The 18,602-nt window shown below is 37.1% G+C and overlaps 1 protein-coding gene across 1 annotated transcript in view; it reads left to right on the top strand.

Annotated features, from left to right (window-relative positions):
* MARCHF1 (membrane associated ring-CH-type finger 1) overlaps positions 1 to 18,602 on the top strand; it is an 81,463-nt gene that overhangs the window by 44,682 nt on the left and 18,179 nt on the right. Inside the window, exons 3-4 of the mRNA XM_008493820.2 lie at positions 3,505 to 3,584; positions 15,575 to 15,755. Coding sequence (XP_008492042.1) covers positions 3,505 to 3,584; positions 15,575 to 15,755 — 261 coding nt within the window. The remainder of the gene's footprint in view (positions 1 to 3,504; positions 3,585 to 15,574; positions 15,756 to 18,602) is intronic.

Here is an 18,602-nt window from a genome sequence, read left to right on the forward strand (position 1 = left end):
GCTGCCGCTTGAAGGATTTTGTATTTTGTTGCTTAAAGCTAGAAGTAAAGATTGAAACTAAAAGAAAGGTTGTATTATGAGCAGGGTTGATGGTCTTATTTTATGCTGGGTTTGGTGGTAGCACAGCATTGCAGAGACTCCAAGGCAGCACAGGCCAAATGAATGTGGAACTTGTTCAGGGAAATATTTGTGTTCATCACCCTGCCTTGACATGCAGAGGAAGGAAAGCACAAGTACAACCACATCATTCAAAGATCTAACCTGGAACTTCCCTAAAGCCATGTGCTGTGCTCTACAAATACACCAGCTGACTAAATGCTTCTTCAGGTGTCTTCATTGTGAGAATGAACTTCAGAGGATATGCTACTTCAAAAAAGTTCTATGGCTTGTAGAATAGATAACTAAAAGGCAGTGTTACTAAGAAAATAGGTAAGCCCAGAGGCTTTCTGGCATTAGAAAGCAGATGCAGTTAATGCTGTCAGAACATGGGTAGTGTGAAAAAGCAAAGGGATTTGGGGTTAGGGATCTGCAATAGGCTTCCAGCTGGGTTTGAATCAACAAGTTTTTAAATACAGCTTGTCTAGATGTGAATAATTATATTCGTACGACATGTGGTAGAAAGGACAGACTGGACATTAACAGGTCCTCCCACTCCTATTTAATTTACAGGGAGAAGACTGGAATTTTTACAAATAAGGTTTTCCAGTATTTGTGAGGCCCGTCAGTGAATATCAGATAACTAACTATCAGAAACACTAACTTTCATGGTTTTAGAAATCACTCCATCAGTTCAGTTTACTATTAAAAGCTATTTTCAAGAAGATAAAAATCAAAAATAGTATTTTAAATAGTATTGTAAAAACTTAATGAATGAAACTTGCTCATAGTTAATCTGAATTACCTTGTGCATTGGGACTTCTGTTGCTTTGTTTTTGAAGACTTAAATAATGCATAGGCTTTTCCCCAGCCCAGACATCAGGTTTGCTTTGATAGTAATTAGACAAACAAGGAAAAAAGCATTTTTTTTTCTTTTTAAGATGTTGATTTACATTATTTTAGAAGAAAATAAACCGTGCTTTAAGTCAGGTGCAATTTACATAACCTCATCATGCCAGTCAAGAGGAACTAGAAAATAAATTTTTGTGAGCAGGGCTGATACAGTCCAGACCTCCTCACAGATAAGAGTGAAACGGAAAGATTTAAATATTCAAAATGGTAATGTGAATTTAATCTTTAAATAATTAGATTTCCATCTGTCTCCAGTACCAAATAATAAATGTAAAAACTTTTCAAGAACTTTGTTTTAATTTTTGTCTTGATTCCAACCCTCTTAAAAACTGTTTAGATGAATTCTTTAATAACTGCTGAAAGTTTCCTTAACTAGTGCGGACCTGCTGTACAATTACTGGGCCCGGTTAGCCCTTCTCCTCTTCCCTTCATAAGGAAGTGCTTGTAGTAAGGTGACAAAACACTTGTCAGTATGGCATGGGAATGACCTGAGCACTGCTTAAGATTGAGCCAAACCTCCAAGTGCACAGATCTTGCAAGAAGAAATGTTACAGATACAGCAGCTGTGAGGGGTAAAAGAAATGGAAAAGTAGTTTCAGGGGACGAGTGCAGGAGTCCACACTATAGGGCTAGATTTCTCCAGTAGTCCTTCATCTGCAGTTTAGTCTGGAGGGATTTTTTTTTTCACATGCAGCCCAACATGGCACTGATGTCTGCATCTTTTCTCATCAAGTAGCTGTGCAAACAGCTTAAAGTATGCCTGATTACTTAAAACTAATCACTGAGCCTGTCATGGAGAAAGATTATATATCCAACCATACATGAACCATCTGTTTCTAATGTGTATGTACAATCTTCATATTCCTTCACAGATTGTGTCATTGAAATGTTGCATTTGTAGAAAAAGTGACATGAAATACAATTTCTCTCACTGATAGTTGCTAGTGTTTCTTCACTCTCTGGTGATCCCAGGCTTTGAAAAAAACATTTGAATATAAGGATTGTGTGCAGATGCTTTATCAATTTAACTTCTCATGTTGGCTTAGTTTTCATACATCTGAGTTTCCTTTCATGGAAATAGTAGTAAAGAATTAGTAATCTTTTTGGTGCTGTGACATACGCCCATCAAGAGGTAAAAAGTATTACTTGAATTCCAAAAGCTAGAGATTGTTTTCATGCAGAAGCACTGTTCTTAAGTCTCAGATGCCATCCCATTAAAAGCAAAAATGCACAGTGGTGACCAGTGTTTCAAAGAAGCCTATGTGTGAAATATACTGGCTGTGAAGAGCCTTGGATAAAAGTGAAGTGTCAGCAGGTACTTGCTGTATTTATTTATTTTTGCTTGTACTATTAATTTTCAAACTAAGACGACAAAAAATGTCTATGAAAGGTGAGCTAGAAATAATTTTAATTATGGGCCTTACGTGTGACTAAATTTGATTTGCTAGTACAAAAGCTTGGGGTTACAGCCTTTACATCTTTGTGTTATTTGTACTCTTGCTCAACAGCCATTCTTCCCCCATATCTGGTGCGTGATCTTGTGTAACTCTTACACTTAAAGTGTTTTGTCGCTAGTTGATAGTGGTGCTCACAGTAGGATAGGTTTGCTTAATAAAAGAAATTCCCTTATCAGTTAAAGGAAGGTTTTAACATTAAGAATGGCTTTTATCCTGAACCCTCTCCCCATAACACTATACTTTGTGGGTGATTTTGAAGAATCACAAAGCCTTGGATGTAAATTTGTATTCTCTGCAGCTTTGCTGCCAGTAGGTTGTGAGGCCAGATAGAAATGTTTTTTAGAAATGTTTTAACAGCATTAAAATGTATTCTCAGTGAAAGTATTGAGCCACTAAATTTGCAACTTGTATCAACAACCTTAAAAGCAAAAATGACACACACTAAATGTGGTTTATGTTGCTCCTGCTGTTGGGAAATGTGATCAGCTCTGTAGACAGGCAGCTTGCCCTTTGTTCTTCTCATGCTCATCAGTTTAACACATCTGAGTTCTTCTAGAAAAGCTGATTGCCTTGAAAACCTTTTAAAAGATATTTCAATTTTCTTGCTGTTCTGTCAGTACACTCAACATAGGTTAGCTTTGTGCTCTTAATCACTCAGCATAATTTAAATGCACTTCACTCCATTTTGAATCACCATGGTTGTTTGATTGCATGAAATAAAAACAACATTCTTTCCCATCAGACATTTACAGTAGATGAAAAAATGAAAATTCAAGTGTTGAAAGCTGCTTCCTCAAACAGTGACAAAAAGTAGTCATGAGCAAATGAGAGCTGAAACACTTCAGTCATATTTAGTTCCACAAAAAAGGTTTTGCTTTTGGTCAAACTTCCTGTATTTTGTGAGCTTGCCTGTGTTCAACACCGTGCTATGAACAGCAGCAACAGTTACTTTAATCTTGTAATCATGTGGCAAAGCAGTAAAATATCTGCAATGTATTTCATGGACAAGGATTCCAAACTGTCTAACTTATTTCAACAGGCAAGCAGCCCTACGACAGGAACAGCTCCTAGAAGTCAGTCTCGGTTGTCTGTCTGCCCTTCTACTCAGGACATCTGTAGGTATGTGCAGAGAAAAAAATACTCTAGTCTGGCTGATGCTTGTTAGTTGTTGTATTTATTAAATAATATGTAGCTCTTGTTTCTGCTTAGCACTTCATAATTTACATAGCCTTCAGTTTTCTTTTGATCTCTGTTCTGGTTCTCTGTTTTGTTTTATAGTCTCATGTTTCTCTATTAAAATTCATCTTCTCATTTTCATCCATTTTTTGTGATTTCTTTCTCTTTCCACCCATCCTTACCATATCCACCCCTTTCCTTTGCTTACTGCTTTGTCTAGACCTACTGCATTGCATGATTTATCAGAAGATGAGCTTGAAAATGCAATCCCTGTCATGGTGCTGACCCCGTCTAATAGGGAGTCTGGTAAGAAACAAGTAAAACGAAGGTTTAGGCGGAAAAAAGAGACTCGAGACAATGGTGAGCATACAGAAAAGCAAGGAAAGGGAAAAGACTGTAAATTACACCCGAAACCAACAAGATCCAGCTGGAATGCATCTGATTCATCATCATCTTCAGATGAGAGTCAGTGGGCTCAGGCTAGGAGGAGAACAAGAGAAAGAGCCAGAATGCCCAGGAGGGGCAGAAGGAACCATAGATCATGCACTAACCAGGATGAGTCCTCAAACAATAATGCTGTTGAACTTGACACTTTGGGGACAACGGGAAGAAAGAAGCAAGAGGTATCTGACCCTGAGAATCCGACTTCAAATCACCGCCGAAGAAGGGTTCCAAGGCTTAAGGAATCACAGTCTTCAGCATCATCTCAGGAAGCAAGGATTTCCTCAAGAAAATGTGAGAAAAGCAAAGGCAAAAGCTGCTACACGGATCGGCAGCCTGTGTCTTTCCTTAGACACAGTAAAGATCCAAAGGAGTGCTTTGCAGAGGCAGGCTCCAGCAGTGATGCTCTGGCAGTCCCTGATAACAGAGCATCTGCTGGAACAAGTCCCCATTTGGCTGATGCTGTTCAGAAGCCTCCGGTGTTGTATGATGACTTGTCTGATGATTTTGAAGTATGCAGGTTAGTCCCTAATAAGAAAGATTTAGCACTCTTAAAAGGAATTTCTCACTGCTGTAGGCTGAGTGCCCTTCTCTTGGCTGCTTTCTGTCATTGTTTCTCAGTAGTAACCTTCTAGGCAGGCTGTAAGAAATAACATGGGAACCTGCTACAGTTAAGTTATCATACTCAATATTGAAGACATCTCTAATTTATGAATATTAATCCTGCATGAGAACCAAATGTTTTTCTTTGCTTGATTTCTCTTCATGATGAAGGCACATTGTGTCCTCTGGCAGAGAATTACTGTGTTTCAGATCTCCAGTCAGAGCTAGAGAATGAGGCAGAGTGCCAGATAGCTCAGTACAATGGGATATGGAGTTTTTCATTCTTAGGTGATCAGTTCAAATCCATCTTTGGTCTCTCTTTGTCATTTTTCATAAGTTTATATGAAATAAATACTTGGTTTTGATTCAGTGTCCTCTAGAGCCACCATTACCACAATAATCTGGTGAATGGTGCCTGCAGAACACCCCTGTGAGTTTGACATCAGCTGGACAGGACTTTGCACTGCTGAACACCTCTACACTCTGAAAGTATAGGGACTGTTACTTTGGTACCCATCACAACGACTGGAACAATACAAAGGGTGACTGGGGAGGATAAGCATTGAACTTAACTTTAGGAAAGAAAAATTAACACCAACTATCCTCTTCAGTCCAGAACTTCAGGCTAACTGTCTGATACACTTAATGTGAAGCACAATATAAGGAGAGCATTTTTCCCTGGCCATTTCCTAGCTAATGTCTGAGTTTCAAGTAGGCATCTGGGTGGACTTGAGTTATTTAATTCAGTGGTAAATGAAAATGCACCATCCCCTAAGCTTAACAGAAGTGAAACAAGTAGATTTGTTTGGGGTGGTTTTGTTTTGGTTTGCTTTTTGGGCTTTTTGTGTTGGTTTTGTTTTTTTTTTTTTTCTCCCCAAACATGGGAACCAGCATTGATTCTCATCTACAAAGTGTTAATGGGGATCAGGCTTGGTTTCTTGATACGATAACCTAAAACTTCTGATTTTTCTTTGCTGATAAGAAATCTGCATGGAAATAAAAACACGGCCCAAATGAGGAAGTTCATGATGTCAAATCATGCAGTTTCACCATATACTTCAACTTAGTAACAGTGAAGGCATTGTGCTTTTTTATAGCAGGAGATTTAAGCCATTAATAGTACCACTAGTGCTGTGCACTCCTTGTTATACTTCCCAGTATACTTACCAAGTGAGAATGGAGATTTCAGTTGTCTTACCATTTTCTGTCATCATAGTTTAAATTTCGCTTCAGAGTGAAGTTCAGCTGTTTTTGTACATCAGAATGTACAACAGGACCACACCTCTGGCTTGGGACCACTTCCCCTAAGAGAAATGCAGAGAAGCAGCAACAGTAGTAATGCAAAGAAGCAGCAACAGTAGTAAATATGTTATATATTTTTGAAACACTTGAAGTATGTCTGCATGGCATGATCCAGAGATTTGCACAAATAAGTACTTCAACATGTTCAGTTGCCTTGAATTTCTGAACCAACAAGCCTGAATGTATTAAAGATCCAGTGCAGCAGGCACAGTATATATATAAATAGGGCTATTTAATCATCAATCTGCTATGCAAAACCTAAAATAAATTGTTTCAGTATGAGTCTTTTTACAAGTTAAACTACACCATTAAAAATAAATAAATAAAAACCCCCTAAAAAATCACAAAAATTGTGTAAAAAAATTGTTTTATTGAGATGTCTCTTCAAGGTTTTCATCCTACATATTTATGTCTTCTAGCTGATGTGACAAAACTGGCTGAGAGGGATGGCCCTCACCTAGATGGGATTCTATTGAAATAGCAGAGGAACAGGAATCTTGAACATCTTGTACCAGTTATTTTGTCATTAAGTGTTTAGTTAGGCACTTTTTATCTTTACTTCTTCATGAATTACTGGCATTGGAAAATATTTCTATGTATACATAAGGCTGTTGGCTTTTTCCCCAATGTGTACTTATCTGCATGAGCAGGAGTGTGAGAGGACACATCATATTCTAGCTAAGCACATCAGTCACATCAGATGAAGTAAAATACTATGGCACAAGGTATGCTTCAGCTAGTCTAAGGCAAGGCTCTTTGGTCATCTCAGGAGAGACATTTTCCCTTCTAGTGACTATTTCCAAAATGCTGAATTAGTGATATGACACCAATTATGATCTTTACAATCTCTTCCCTGAACTTGTGTCTCCTCGAATTCATTAGAAGTCAAAGTTTCTACTTCTGGAATTAGGGACAATTATATAGGTTAGTTCTGACTATGCTGAGTTGTTTTGGCACCTAGTTTTTAGAGATTCACAAGACTGACTCTCTAAATAATACAATTGGATCCCCCTTTTCCTCAGTTGCCCTGTGTCTGAGTTTCTTCACATATCTTGTATTCTGGAATTTGCCATGGAGCTTGAGGCACAACCTCAGAAATAGCTTTCATTGATCTACATCAGGGTAATCTCACTGAAGGGAAAAGCTATGTGTGGGATGTGATAAAGTGAATAAATTGTGAGGATTTAGCCCCAGGGATTTTCATGTAGGAATTACTAAGAAAAGAGAAAGGATTAGTTGGCATTGCCAATAGTGTATCATAAGTGCTTTGTCCATAAGACTGAGTTAATGTTACGGTATTTTTATTATTTATGATGAGAGAATTGAAAGATATTTATTGTTTCAGTAGTTTTCCTATTGGTGTTAGATCTTTTTGTAGCAGTGTGACTAGTTATGATGTTGGTGTAAGTTTTTTTTTGTAATGCAGTATTTCAGCAATAATACTGAACTGTAATTCTGTAAGCTGAAAGAAATCACACAGAGGAGAGAATTTCTCACTATAAGAAAAATGCATATCAAAAGTAGAATTTTGATTTTGTTGATCTCCATTAATGACTCTATATGCAGTCAGATAAAGAAAAGCCCTCAACTGAGGAGTGAATGGAAGAACAAAGGATGCCAGAAGGCTGGGAAGAAGTAGTAAGGGAGATGATTAAGTTGATTCAGGAAATCTGCAGAATCTACTTCAACTATAATTTTTGTAAAATCAGCTTTAAAAAGCTAGTGTCTTAATTTAAAGTCCTTTAAAAATTTTGAAAAATAATAATATGGGTATTTTAAAAATATAATCATAGGAAGAAACTGTACATTGCACTTGACAAAAGGCAATATGATTATGTAGCTACTGTCTCTGAAATCAAGTGTTGTAACAGGGTAGGTTTTCTCATAATATTATTTAGCAGAACCTGCATCTTGCATGAAAATACTTATATCCTGAAATGATAATGTAGCAGAGTGCTCACAAATCATCAGCCTCTTGGGTGTAATAAATCCTCATGGGCTTGAGGAGAAACGAGAAACATGAACAGAAGCTAGATGTATAGTCTCAAATACCACTGAAATATAACAGTCATTTTAAAGAAGTGAAACCATGAAGCTGGATCCAGTAAATAATTTTAAGCAGTCGTGCAGAATACATAGGCTTGAAGTACAATTGAGAGTCCTCCAAAATCTCCAAAGCCTGAGGATGCTGAACTGCCTGACTAGTGTTTGGCTCAAGAGAGTTTTTAACCTGTTTCTCCTTGGGATGTTAGTGCCTTCCTCGGAGTCTCAGGATGATACATACCTTCATTAGGAGCCAAATCCTTCAGCCTTGCTCTGTATTTTGGCTCCTCACGCCTTCCTTTTAAAGAATTGTGACTGCTGCTTACTTTCTCATTCAAAGCCTTCATTATGCAAGGTGACTTTCTGATAGAAATCTCCTATCAGTAAGAAATTCAGTATGATGGTCTTCACCAGTCTTTGAAGCAGTATGAAATCCTGGTTAATTCTCTGCCTGATGATTCAAAGTCCCATCTGTCACCTCTTTAGCCATCTGGTTACACAGACTCCTCTGGAAGCTCCTCATGATGCAGAGGGTGTAAAGAAAGCTGCAACAAGGCAAGCTCATCTTTGTTGTGGTTAGGGTCACTTATCTGGGAGAGAACCGAGTCCTGGTTTCTGCTTCTCTCTCTCAAAAACTGTTATTAATTTTACTGCATGTAAGTGAAATGACATCACTTCCTACTAGAAAGTTTGGGTGAGAGGAAACCCTGGGTTCTAAGAGTCCCATTAAATATTTAAATCTTGCATGTATTCTGCAGAGAATTTAGTTACTTAAAGCTTTGACTTTGATTAGGTGGGTGGGAGGAAATCTGAATCCTTTTTTAAGATGCAGTTCTTTGAACTATGGTCAGTACAGTAAATCTTGTCTGACATGTATCTTGAGTTGCACTGACAGTCCACCTGAGGGAGGAATTGCTGGTAACTCTTTAGATGGCTAGATATCCTATTTATCACTTATACTGGAAGATTAATAGAAGGACAAGAAACGATGACAAAATAAAAGATTTAGTGTGCGTTTGCTAATGGTGTTTGCTCTTGGGTTTTTACAAATTCTGATCATGCTTGCAGGAATGAAGAGGAAGCTTTACCCAGACCATTATAAAATTCCACTGGTGTGGTGCAACATTTTGAAAAGTTTTTTTTCTCTAGTCGGATTAAGGCGGCTGACTCTATAACATAATGGAAGGGCAGGAGTGACAGGGAATAGGTATACAAAGTGATTACATTAGGCATGGAGAATTGATGTGCTTTATTCACACTATGTTTAAATGGAGAAGATCAATTTGTCATTTAGATTACTTTTTGATTCAATGGTGGAAAGAAGGGAAATGAGATTAAAAAAAAAAAAAAAAAGCCTGCAAATTGAAAGGAAGGGAATCATGGCATGCTGTAGTGTATTGCTAGGTGAATTCAGTATTAGGTATTTAGTGAATTTAACTACTTTTTCCAAGTGGTAAATTATGCACTTATCGTAAATTATTATGTTTCTGGTTCTGAATGAGTTAATTATTTGCTGTCAGTTGTTTGCTTTAATTTGAGGTTCTAACTATCTAAAAGCACTGTAAGCACTTTAGAAATTGGTAGAAAAAGAAATGAAGTTTTTTGAAGAAGCAGTTTTCTTAACATTATCAGATAGTAATGATAGCAATTTTGTGCATCATTTTGCAAACCTGTGGCATTGGTTCCTTTTGGTCCAATTGAGATAATCTAGGAGCTCATGGTATTTCATGATGAAAGCTAATAATCCTCAAAGCCAAAAATCAAAGCCAATGATTCAGTTTGTCCAGCATTTTCCAGCTATTCTGTTTCTCCCTGACTAAACTGCGTTTAATAATTAGGGAGTTACAGCAATGAGATGTACCTGCTGAGCAGGATAAGAATTTATCTTTGCACAATCATTATGAGCCCAGTGAAGGTCAAGATTTTAACTGCTGTTTCAATCTTTTCTCACCCAAAATAATATTTAAAAATAAGCCTTATCTTTTATGAGCATATTTATGTGGAGAACCTATTTTCCCCTTCAGTAGGGAGATCTGTTAAAAGTTCAAAGGTGGTTTTGTTCTACTGGTATACTTCCATCTGCAGGAAAATAACAGAATGGGTATGAGTCATCTGCAGTAGTTTATTATCATGCTCTAGTTAATAAGGGCAGTAAGCATGTCACAGTCATAAGGCAGTAGTACCTCCTAATTTTGTCAGTGAAAGAGTCTCCACTAGTGCTTTAGGTCAGAAACGGAGCTTGCTTTTTAAGTGCATCATCTTTTACTTTTACCATGATCTGGAGCACACTGAGGACTGGTCTTGCAGTTGTCCAACTGTCCTCCCTTTGAGTAAGAGTAAACTGAAAGATGCATTCCTGGTTTATCCTCAAATCAGCATCAAATCAAAGTAACACCCACAAGCTAAGTCCCTCATGTAGTTACCAGGTATTTAGCACTATTTGTTTTTTCAACAGACTTGCTACACTTTCACTAGAATGCTTGTTAACAGACACAGCTGCCTAGTACCCAAACATATTAGATAACAATACAGCTCAAGCTATGATCATCAATATCATCATAGATCAGCTGTATGGATACTGTCACAGAGGAGAGCTTGCCAGCTGTATAAGTAGAGCACTAGGTTTCACAATGCATAGAAGATTCCTGCAGAATAAGTGCATTTCGTACTTCATTGTGGTGGCACAGAAATAGGCTCGTTCTCTTAATTACTGAAGAGGAAAGTGACTTAGTGAAAGACAGGTTAGGATAACTGCTGTTTTCCAAGGAGATTTGAGATTAGCGGGTATTCTCTTTCACGAGGGTAAAATTGTTACCTTGAATGTGAAGGAAAAGCCACAAATCTGTTGGTATCTATCCCAGTCTCTTCCAATAAGCAGCTGAGGTGGTGACTAAGCACCTAGACTGTAATTTTGGTTGCTATGATTTTGCCCAATTAAACCACTGTAAGGGAAACCTGAACATTTTCCTTGTCAGCTCCTTGCTTCGTACTGATTTTAGTTGGCCTTCTAAACTGAGATTATGCGGTTACTAAGAAATGTTTGTCTGTATGGAAAAATCAAGCAAGCCTTTATTTTTTGAGAAGTGAAGGAGTCATTGAGGATAGATTTTGCTGTTTTTCTGAAAATCATCCTAAGTACAAACAGCAAAAGGTGTCTCCAGACATCTTGTTTCATACTTCCCTTCCTGCCTTCTAACTTTTGCAATGAGCAGGAGCAGGGAAAATAAATGGAATTAAAGACACTGCAATAAAAGACTTAGTTCTGAAGGAGCCTTACTTCTGAATGCCTAGTTTAGTACCATTTTTTCATTTCAGTCCAATACAAAATTTCTGGCATTTATTGATTCTGTTATTGTCAATAGTCCCTTCAGTGAAGTACATGGTAGACCTTCTTAAACTACTAGCAACTTTACTTATTCCTTTTGCATGGTCACCATAGTGGGAAGTTTAATATGTCACATACAATTTCTTAGTGAAGCATTGCATTATTCTTAGGTTCTTAGCATTGTTTGAATGTGCCGTGCATGAAGTTAATATTTTGCACAAAAGGAAATACTGAAGAATAATTCTAAAACTTTCTCAGTGAACTGTTTTATATTTTTGTTTTTGCATGTATCTTTAACAGTTTTCTAAATTGAAGTATTCTGTTTCTGAGGATTGGGTTTTATTGTAGGGAACATACAAAAAATCTGCAACAGCTTTCATATGAATTGTGCAAAATCTTTCAAAAAGACCAATTTTGTTACCAGTGTAGCTTTTTATATTTTTTCCTGAATTGTGTTTTTTCCAGGTTATTGCACTGTGAGTGAACTTGCTGGTCAAGAAGATATTTCAAAGGATTTTTATGGGTTTTGTCTGATACATGCACAATGCTGGCAGGAATTTCTGTTTGGTACATCTGTGTGCTGAAGGCTATAGAAACAATTCTGTACTAGAAAAATATGTTCTTGGTAATTAAAATGGTGGCATATCAAGCAAAAACTTAAGCATAAGAATGACTGCACTGTGAGCTTTCTTTAATAACATCACAAGGGACAAAAGCCCCCTTGGAGCCTGGTGTTCATGATTTCCACTAGACAAGTAAGATGCTATTCATAGGCAGGCATCTTTGAGCACTAAGATGTCAAACCTGCACACAAACATACACACAAAACCCCAACAAAAAAACAAAAAACCCAACTCAGTTTATGACTATAAAGGGTTTCTAGCTAAAAGGACTTGGTCAAATAGCCAACTTCCCTCCCTTCTGTTTCCAGATATTAAAAAATATTGCTCTATAATGGATGCTATTTATCTACTAAAAGACTAGAAAGTCGAGAAAAGATGAATATGTAAATTCTGTAGACTCCATAGGTATAACTAACCAGCTGAAATGGCTATTAACCATGATCATTGCTGTGTATGTATTACATTGTGTATGAAGCAGTGTGAATTTCACAATATATATATTTTTAAATTTAGTTATAATCAAGAGTTTTTTGTTTTATTCAATCAATTTCTAAAGTATGTAAGCAAATCTTATTCTCAGGATAAGATAATTCCAGTAAAGACAGTCTGATGGGTGAAAATTTTGAACAGTTGATTATGTAGAAATGAGAAACTAGAATGGAAGTTCTGTGTCTCCACTGAGTGGTTTACATACCACTCAGATAATTCTGTAGTTTGTATCCCTAACTCAGTTTTGTTTGCATAACATATTTTTTCAAAATTATTTTTTACAATTTTATTTGCTATAATTTTGACAATCAAGATGTACCTTATACATAAATATAGCAAAGGGCAAAGATGCACAAAATTCTGATTCAGTACTCTTGATGAAGCAGGATGTTACAAGTTATGTGGCCAAAGTCTTTAAAAGATATTTAAGCAGTTACCAAACAGTTGTGTTTCAATAGCTGTCAGGCACCCACGTCTTTAAAGACTGTGATTGTGAGCTTAGGTAGCACAAATTTCTTTTAAGTGCATTTGTTCTGGCAAAACAAATAATGAAGAGCTAAATTGCACCAAGGAGCATTCAAGCTAATGAAGATCATGCCTTTGGTTATTTTTTTGTCCTTTAATTCCATGCAAAGTTTGGTTTTATTCTCATTACATATTTCATGTTTAGAAAGGTAGAAGAGGCCATTAGATTATTTAGATCTTTTTATTTGGGGCTTCTTAATGTCACCCTGTTATTTACATGTTGAGCTTACAGCCTCTGTACAATGAAAACAGAAATAGTGTGTAATTCATACAGCGTTTTTCTGTAAAAGTGTTTCTACTGAAGCGTACTTATTTTAATTCAAAATTTGCAATGTCATTTTATTTGAAGATCCTAGTAGAGTTTTAAGCTTGTATTTTTGCTCTTAAAATAGTTGTAAACCATTCTGCAGAAGCAGAAAAAAGGCTCTTGGGTACCAGCTTTGTTTTCTAACTTCTAAATAGTTTAAATGTTAATCCTTTAAAATTGCTTATGTATAGCTTGCATTTTATAGAACAAAGAATACTAGTTTTCCTTTGGGAAATAGATTTAATTTAAAAAGAAAATGATGCTTTTTATGTAACTCTCAGCTGGGAATGCATTTATTAGGAAAATAGCTATTTGGTGCTTTGAAAATTTAGTTCTGCTTAAGCTACAGGTTCCATAAGAAGTCAGCACAAAGACAATTTCCATGTAAGAACTAAGCCACTGATGAATTTAGCTTGGCTGGGTCAGTAAATTGGATTCTTGCAAAATGTGTCTCACAAAAAATGAATATGTGCAAGGTAGCAGCTGTGGATATTTTAGTTTCCCTGACACTCCCATGGGGCAGAAGATGCTGATAAGTGTACAAACACCACTGCAAACCTGCCTTTTGTGTACTAGGTTTACTAGGTTTCCAGAGCTTTGTTTTTCTGGCCGTTTTGGTTGGTTGGTTGGTTGGTTTTGTGGTTGGTTGGTTCATTGAGTTGTTTTTAGGGTTGTGGGGTTTTTGTTTTTTTTTTTTGCTGTGTTTCTAGCAAAGCAGCTTTGTTCTGCTTCACCATTGTTGTAGATTCATTTTCTCCGAGCCATAGGCTATGCCACAGAGGAAAAGTGAAGCTGCTGGCTTTGATCCATAGTTCTTTCACTTAGACATTGAAAACTCCTCCTGACCTTGCTCGTAGACTTGGCAGCCTCAGCACTGGGCTGTAGCCACTCTTTATACAAAGTCCCTTTTTCAGACTGCCTCCTGACCTATGCTAAGTGCTCCTGTACCCTTCTTCCCTAACCTGGATGGTAGGAAGACAACCTCACCATAGGGACATCCCCAGGCTTTTTACCACCCCAGGAGCAGTATGGCTACAGTTTACTGCACAAAGGGACAAGTTATTCCTCAGACGTGTCAAGCCTCCTCTGCACATATGCATCTGAGGGAACCTTTCCTAGGAACTAATTTCTAAGCTCTAAATTTGATTTGCATGACACCAGGATCTGTGCTGTTGCTACTTCTCTATTTTGAAATAACATTTCTCAGGCTTAAACCTTTTTTTTTGTTTGGTTGGTTTTTTGTTTGTTTTTTTGTCTTTTTTTTTCCCCAATTCAGTTTGATTCTTAGGACATTTGTTAGGGCTTGGGTGCTTTATTGTGTTTTTTTCTGGGATGGGCACAGGAGGGATTACCCTTGAATGAGATTGACCTCCTTTACTTCAGATGTTCAGTTAAGCATTGTGCACACTGAAGAGCTTTCTCTGCCCTCACAATTACACATGCCAATAAAGCTGTTACTTTTTGGAGGAGGCTTTTTGGAAGAGGGGAAGAATCACCAAGACATTTGGACACATGTCACTGAAGAAAACTATCAGATTGTGATGTTAGGACACTGACCATTTTATGCAAAACCACAACATGAAAAGCTCTATATCCCATTACAAGGTAACAACAGCTCTGGGACCGACTCCTACCTTGGGGTCTGTTTACAGCTGTACTTTTTTATTTCCCAGTCATGCAGCTCTCTGCTTCAAGGAACAGTGAAGAAGGAAAGTGAGGAAGGACAATGGTTTTTTAACATCTACCTCCTAAAAAGTGTGTGTGTGTATGCACTGTGCCATACACATTACTTCAGAGTACTCAAAACTGTTCTTAGATCTTTTTAACTGTGTAACTGTAGAGGTATCCCAGAAACTTTTTGTACTTTTCATAGTGGATATTTTTAGTTTATATTCTGCTAACTTTGGGTATTTTATTGGCATTGCTAACAGACCAAGAACTATTGAGCTCTTAGAAAGAGCACTGGTATTTGTCTTAAAGGTTTTGCCATACATAAAAGGAAAAAAAAGTGTTATTTGTATTGATTCACTGTCAGACCATGCAGTGAATTTTAAGAGAAATAACTAAGCCAAGAGAAATTGCTAAGTGCCAGAAGGGAACAAGGAATATGTTCTTGTCCCTCAATCCAAAATTTCCTATACTTGGCATCTTACGAATGTGAAGTCTGGGAAAAAAAAAACAAAAACCAAAAAAACATGGCAGTGTAAATAAACTAGTGCCTTTGCATTGCTGGTTGGCAAGGTCCCTCACTAGCTCTTGCTGTCCTTCCTGTCAGGATCTGTCACTGTGAGGGAGATGATGAAAATCCCCTCATCACACCATGTCGCTGCACAGGGACCCTGCGCTTTGTCCATCAAGCCTGCCTGCACCAGTGGATTAAGAGCTCGGACACACGCTGCTGTGAACTCTGCAAGTACGACTTTATCATGGAGACCAAGCTCAAACCTCTCCGGAAGGTATGGGGCTCTTGAATTTAATCACACTCAAGCATCAAATGGCCAGAACAGCTGTCCAAAATACTGGCACAGTTAAAGAAAGATCTGCCTGTCCAAAGTGGCTTTGTATTTGCTGTTAAATCAGCCCCAGTGATTTCATTTCTACGTTTATGTTAGTAAATTTATGTTGACTAAAGGCTGTCTTTCACCACAAATGCAATATAAATGCATGATAAATGGCTTTTTGTATTTAGAATTTTTATCCACAGCTTTTTGCTATTGCCTGATCTGCTTACTTTTAAGCCACCAAGAATACTTAATCATCGTGATTTCTTCCTGAACAACACAGGCCAGTTCACCCAGTAATTTCTACATTGAGCCCATAACTTCTGGTTGAGAACAATGCCTGTACCAGTGTGGAGGCAGCAATTATGAAGTAACCCAGTCAATTAATTTAGCTGCATCTGTTCTAACTGTTACACTTTGGGGCAAATTAATCACTCATACATTAGGATTAGTTAATAGAATTCAAACTACAGAGCAACCTTGCATCCTAAAAGTCTAAATATAAGTTATTATATAGCTTATATAACTAAATATAGGTTATCTGCACTCATCTCTTTTCCAGGATAAATCAATTTAATGGTACATGAGTTATCAGCATAGACAAGGTGAAGTTTGTTAAACACATGTGGGCTTTGTTTTCTTTGGAGTTAATCTTTTCTCCTCTCATTTTTTTCTAAAAATGCTCTCATCTTTTGTTGCATCTTTGAAGTCTATGTCAATCCAGAACAGGGCAAATTTTGATTTAAAATAAATTTCAGTGTGAGAGTCCTTGAAAGTCATGTAGAAACTATTAGTCTTTAACTAACATGTGCATAGTAGTGGTGTTTTCATGACAAGAAATGAATTCTGGCTTTGTCAGTTTTGCACCGGTAGCAGTTCAAAGAAAGGAGAGCAAATGAAATTCCTACTGATTTCCTATTCAGAGAAATTATCTAGTAAGTCCCTAGTGATGAACCACTTCTGAAGAGAGATAGAGGGATAGATTTGACATGCAAAGCTTGTGACAGGATAGGACACAGTTCTTAAGTGCCAGTTAGATCTTGCCAGGCACATTGGAAAGTAAAATAGATAGAAATATAAAACTGATGGCTAAAACCTAGAATATATGGATTTAGTTTTTAGTAATTGCAGATAAATTTTACCTAATATGACAGGACAAAGATAATTGTATAAAATCCCCTGCCTCTAGCATACCTCTAGGGATTGTTTTCCATATATATGTTTCTGTTTTCAGCACAAATTGCTTTATCCTGCCATCTAACAAAACACACTTACAACAGTCACTTTTCCCTAGAGAATATACAGATGTCAGTATTTTTAACAAAAGCCTCTTTCTGATCATGTGAGATGATAGGGCATAATTTAAAAACTGGAAATAAATTTACGGCATCCAAGAAGAAAAGCAGTCAAAAATGTGCATAGCTGATGATATCAGAGGTAGGCACTTAACCTGCATGTGTCTCATCAGTTCTGCCCCACCTTTTTTTTTTTCTTTTTTTTTCTTTTAACATAAATAATGGGAATACTGAAAGGTTTAGAATGAAAATGTAATTCCTGCAAGTCTGTAGCTTCTTAATCAAATGGTAACTTCCTTATTTGTCTTATCTTTGGTTGTCAGGTGAGGTTTTGATTTCTGACATAGTGAGGATGAACCTCCTTTTTCAGACAGGATCTTTTTGTTTCCTCTCAGAGCAGTACTCCGATGTAGTTTATCTACCTGACAGTAAATGCTGGCAGCATTATCCCCTTCAAATGCATTGCTAGCAGATATTTGTATTGTATGGACCCAGCATTTAATTTAGAGCCTTTCCTAAAATTAACAGCCATTTCAGAAACCAAAACATGAAAACACTTTTTGAAGTTTATGACTTTACAGCCAGTTATCGTTTTTGTACTTACAGCATTCAGCTGTGCAGCCCTTCATGTGTTATATTAAGCTAAATATATCACGCCTAATAAGTGTATGCACTTATCATTGATACCATTCACAAATTTATGGAACACAATTTATGAAAAGCTGTGTTGTAAACCATATATTTTGAGAGCTGTAGCAAAGACAAGGTAAGGGAAGAAAATGTTATCATCAAGTGACCTTTCAGGTAAATAAAGCTGACTTGTAACTTTTCACCCAGACATCTTTTATAAAAATCACTGAGAGTACTGTTTTGTCAAAACCTCTGTGTTTTACAGAAGTGGAAAATTCCAATGAAACTGTCAAATTTCTTGCATGTTATTAAAGAGCCCAGATCTTTAGCTGTGGGTCATTCCCTAGTAGTCCGGGTTTTAGGAAGATGGCATGAAGACTGATTAGCAGAGATCAAAGTGCTGTGCAGTAGGCAGCTCAGAAAGCTGAAGTTCTCCACAATCCTCTCTGTTGTATGATCTGAAAATTACTACAGAGACTCTAGGACTTCCAGACCTCCATGAGAGCTTTAGGTTTTGCTAAGGCTGGGCTATATACTAGACCCTGAAAATGATGCAGTTCTTCTCAGCTATACTGTATGATGAATTAAAACAGCCAAATTGACTAAAAAACCCAAGGGATTCTAAAAACAGATTTCATTTCAGTGTTTCCTACAAATGAAAGGATCACATTTCTCTAACCAGCTTTGCTTTTAAATCTCTATTTTAGCCATGACGTTAAATTCTGTGGTTTGATTATTGACTGCATTGCTTCATTATGATGAATTTTATAACAATACCTTTGTAACATTCCAACTGCAGGTCTCCTGAAGGGAAAAATTACAGCCCACAGAATTTAAATGCTGGTATCTAGACTTGTGTTCTTGCGGTGTCACTGAA

The sequence above is a fragment of the Calypte anna genome, chromosome 4A (assembly GCF_003957555.1).
Source record: "Calypte anna isolate BGI_N300 chromosome 4A, bCalAnn1_v1.p, whole genome shotgun sequence".
Taxonomy (NCBI): domain Eukaryota; kingdom Metazoa; phylum Chordata; class Aves; order Apodiformes; family Trochilidae; genus Calypte; species Calypte anna.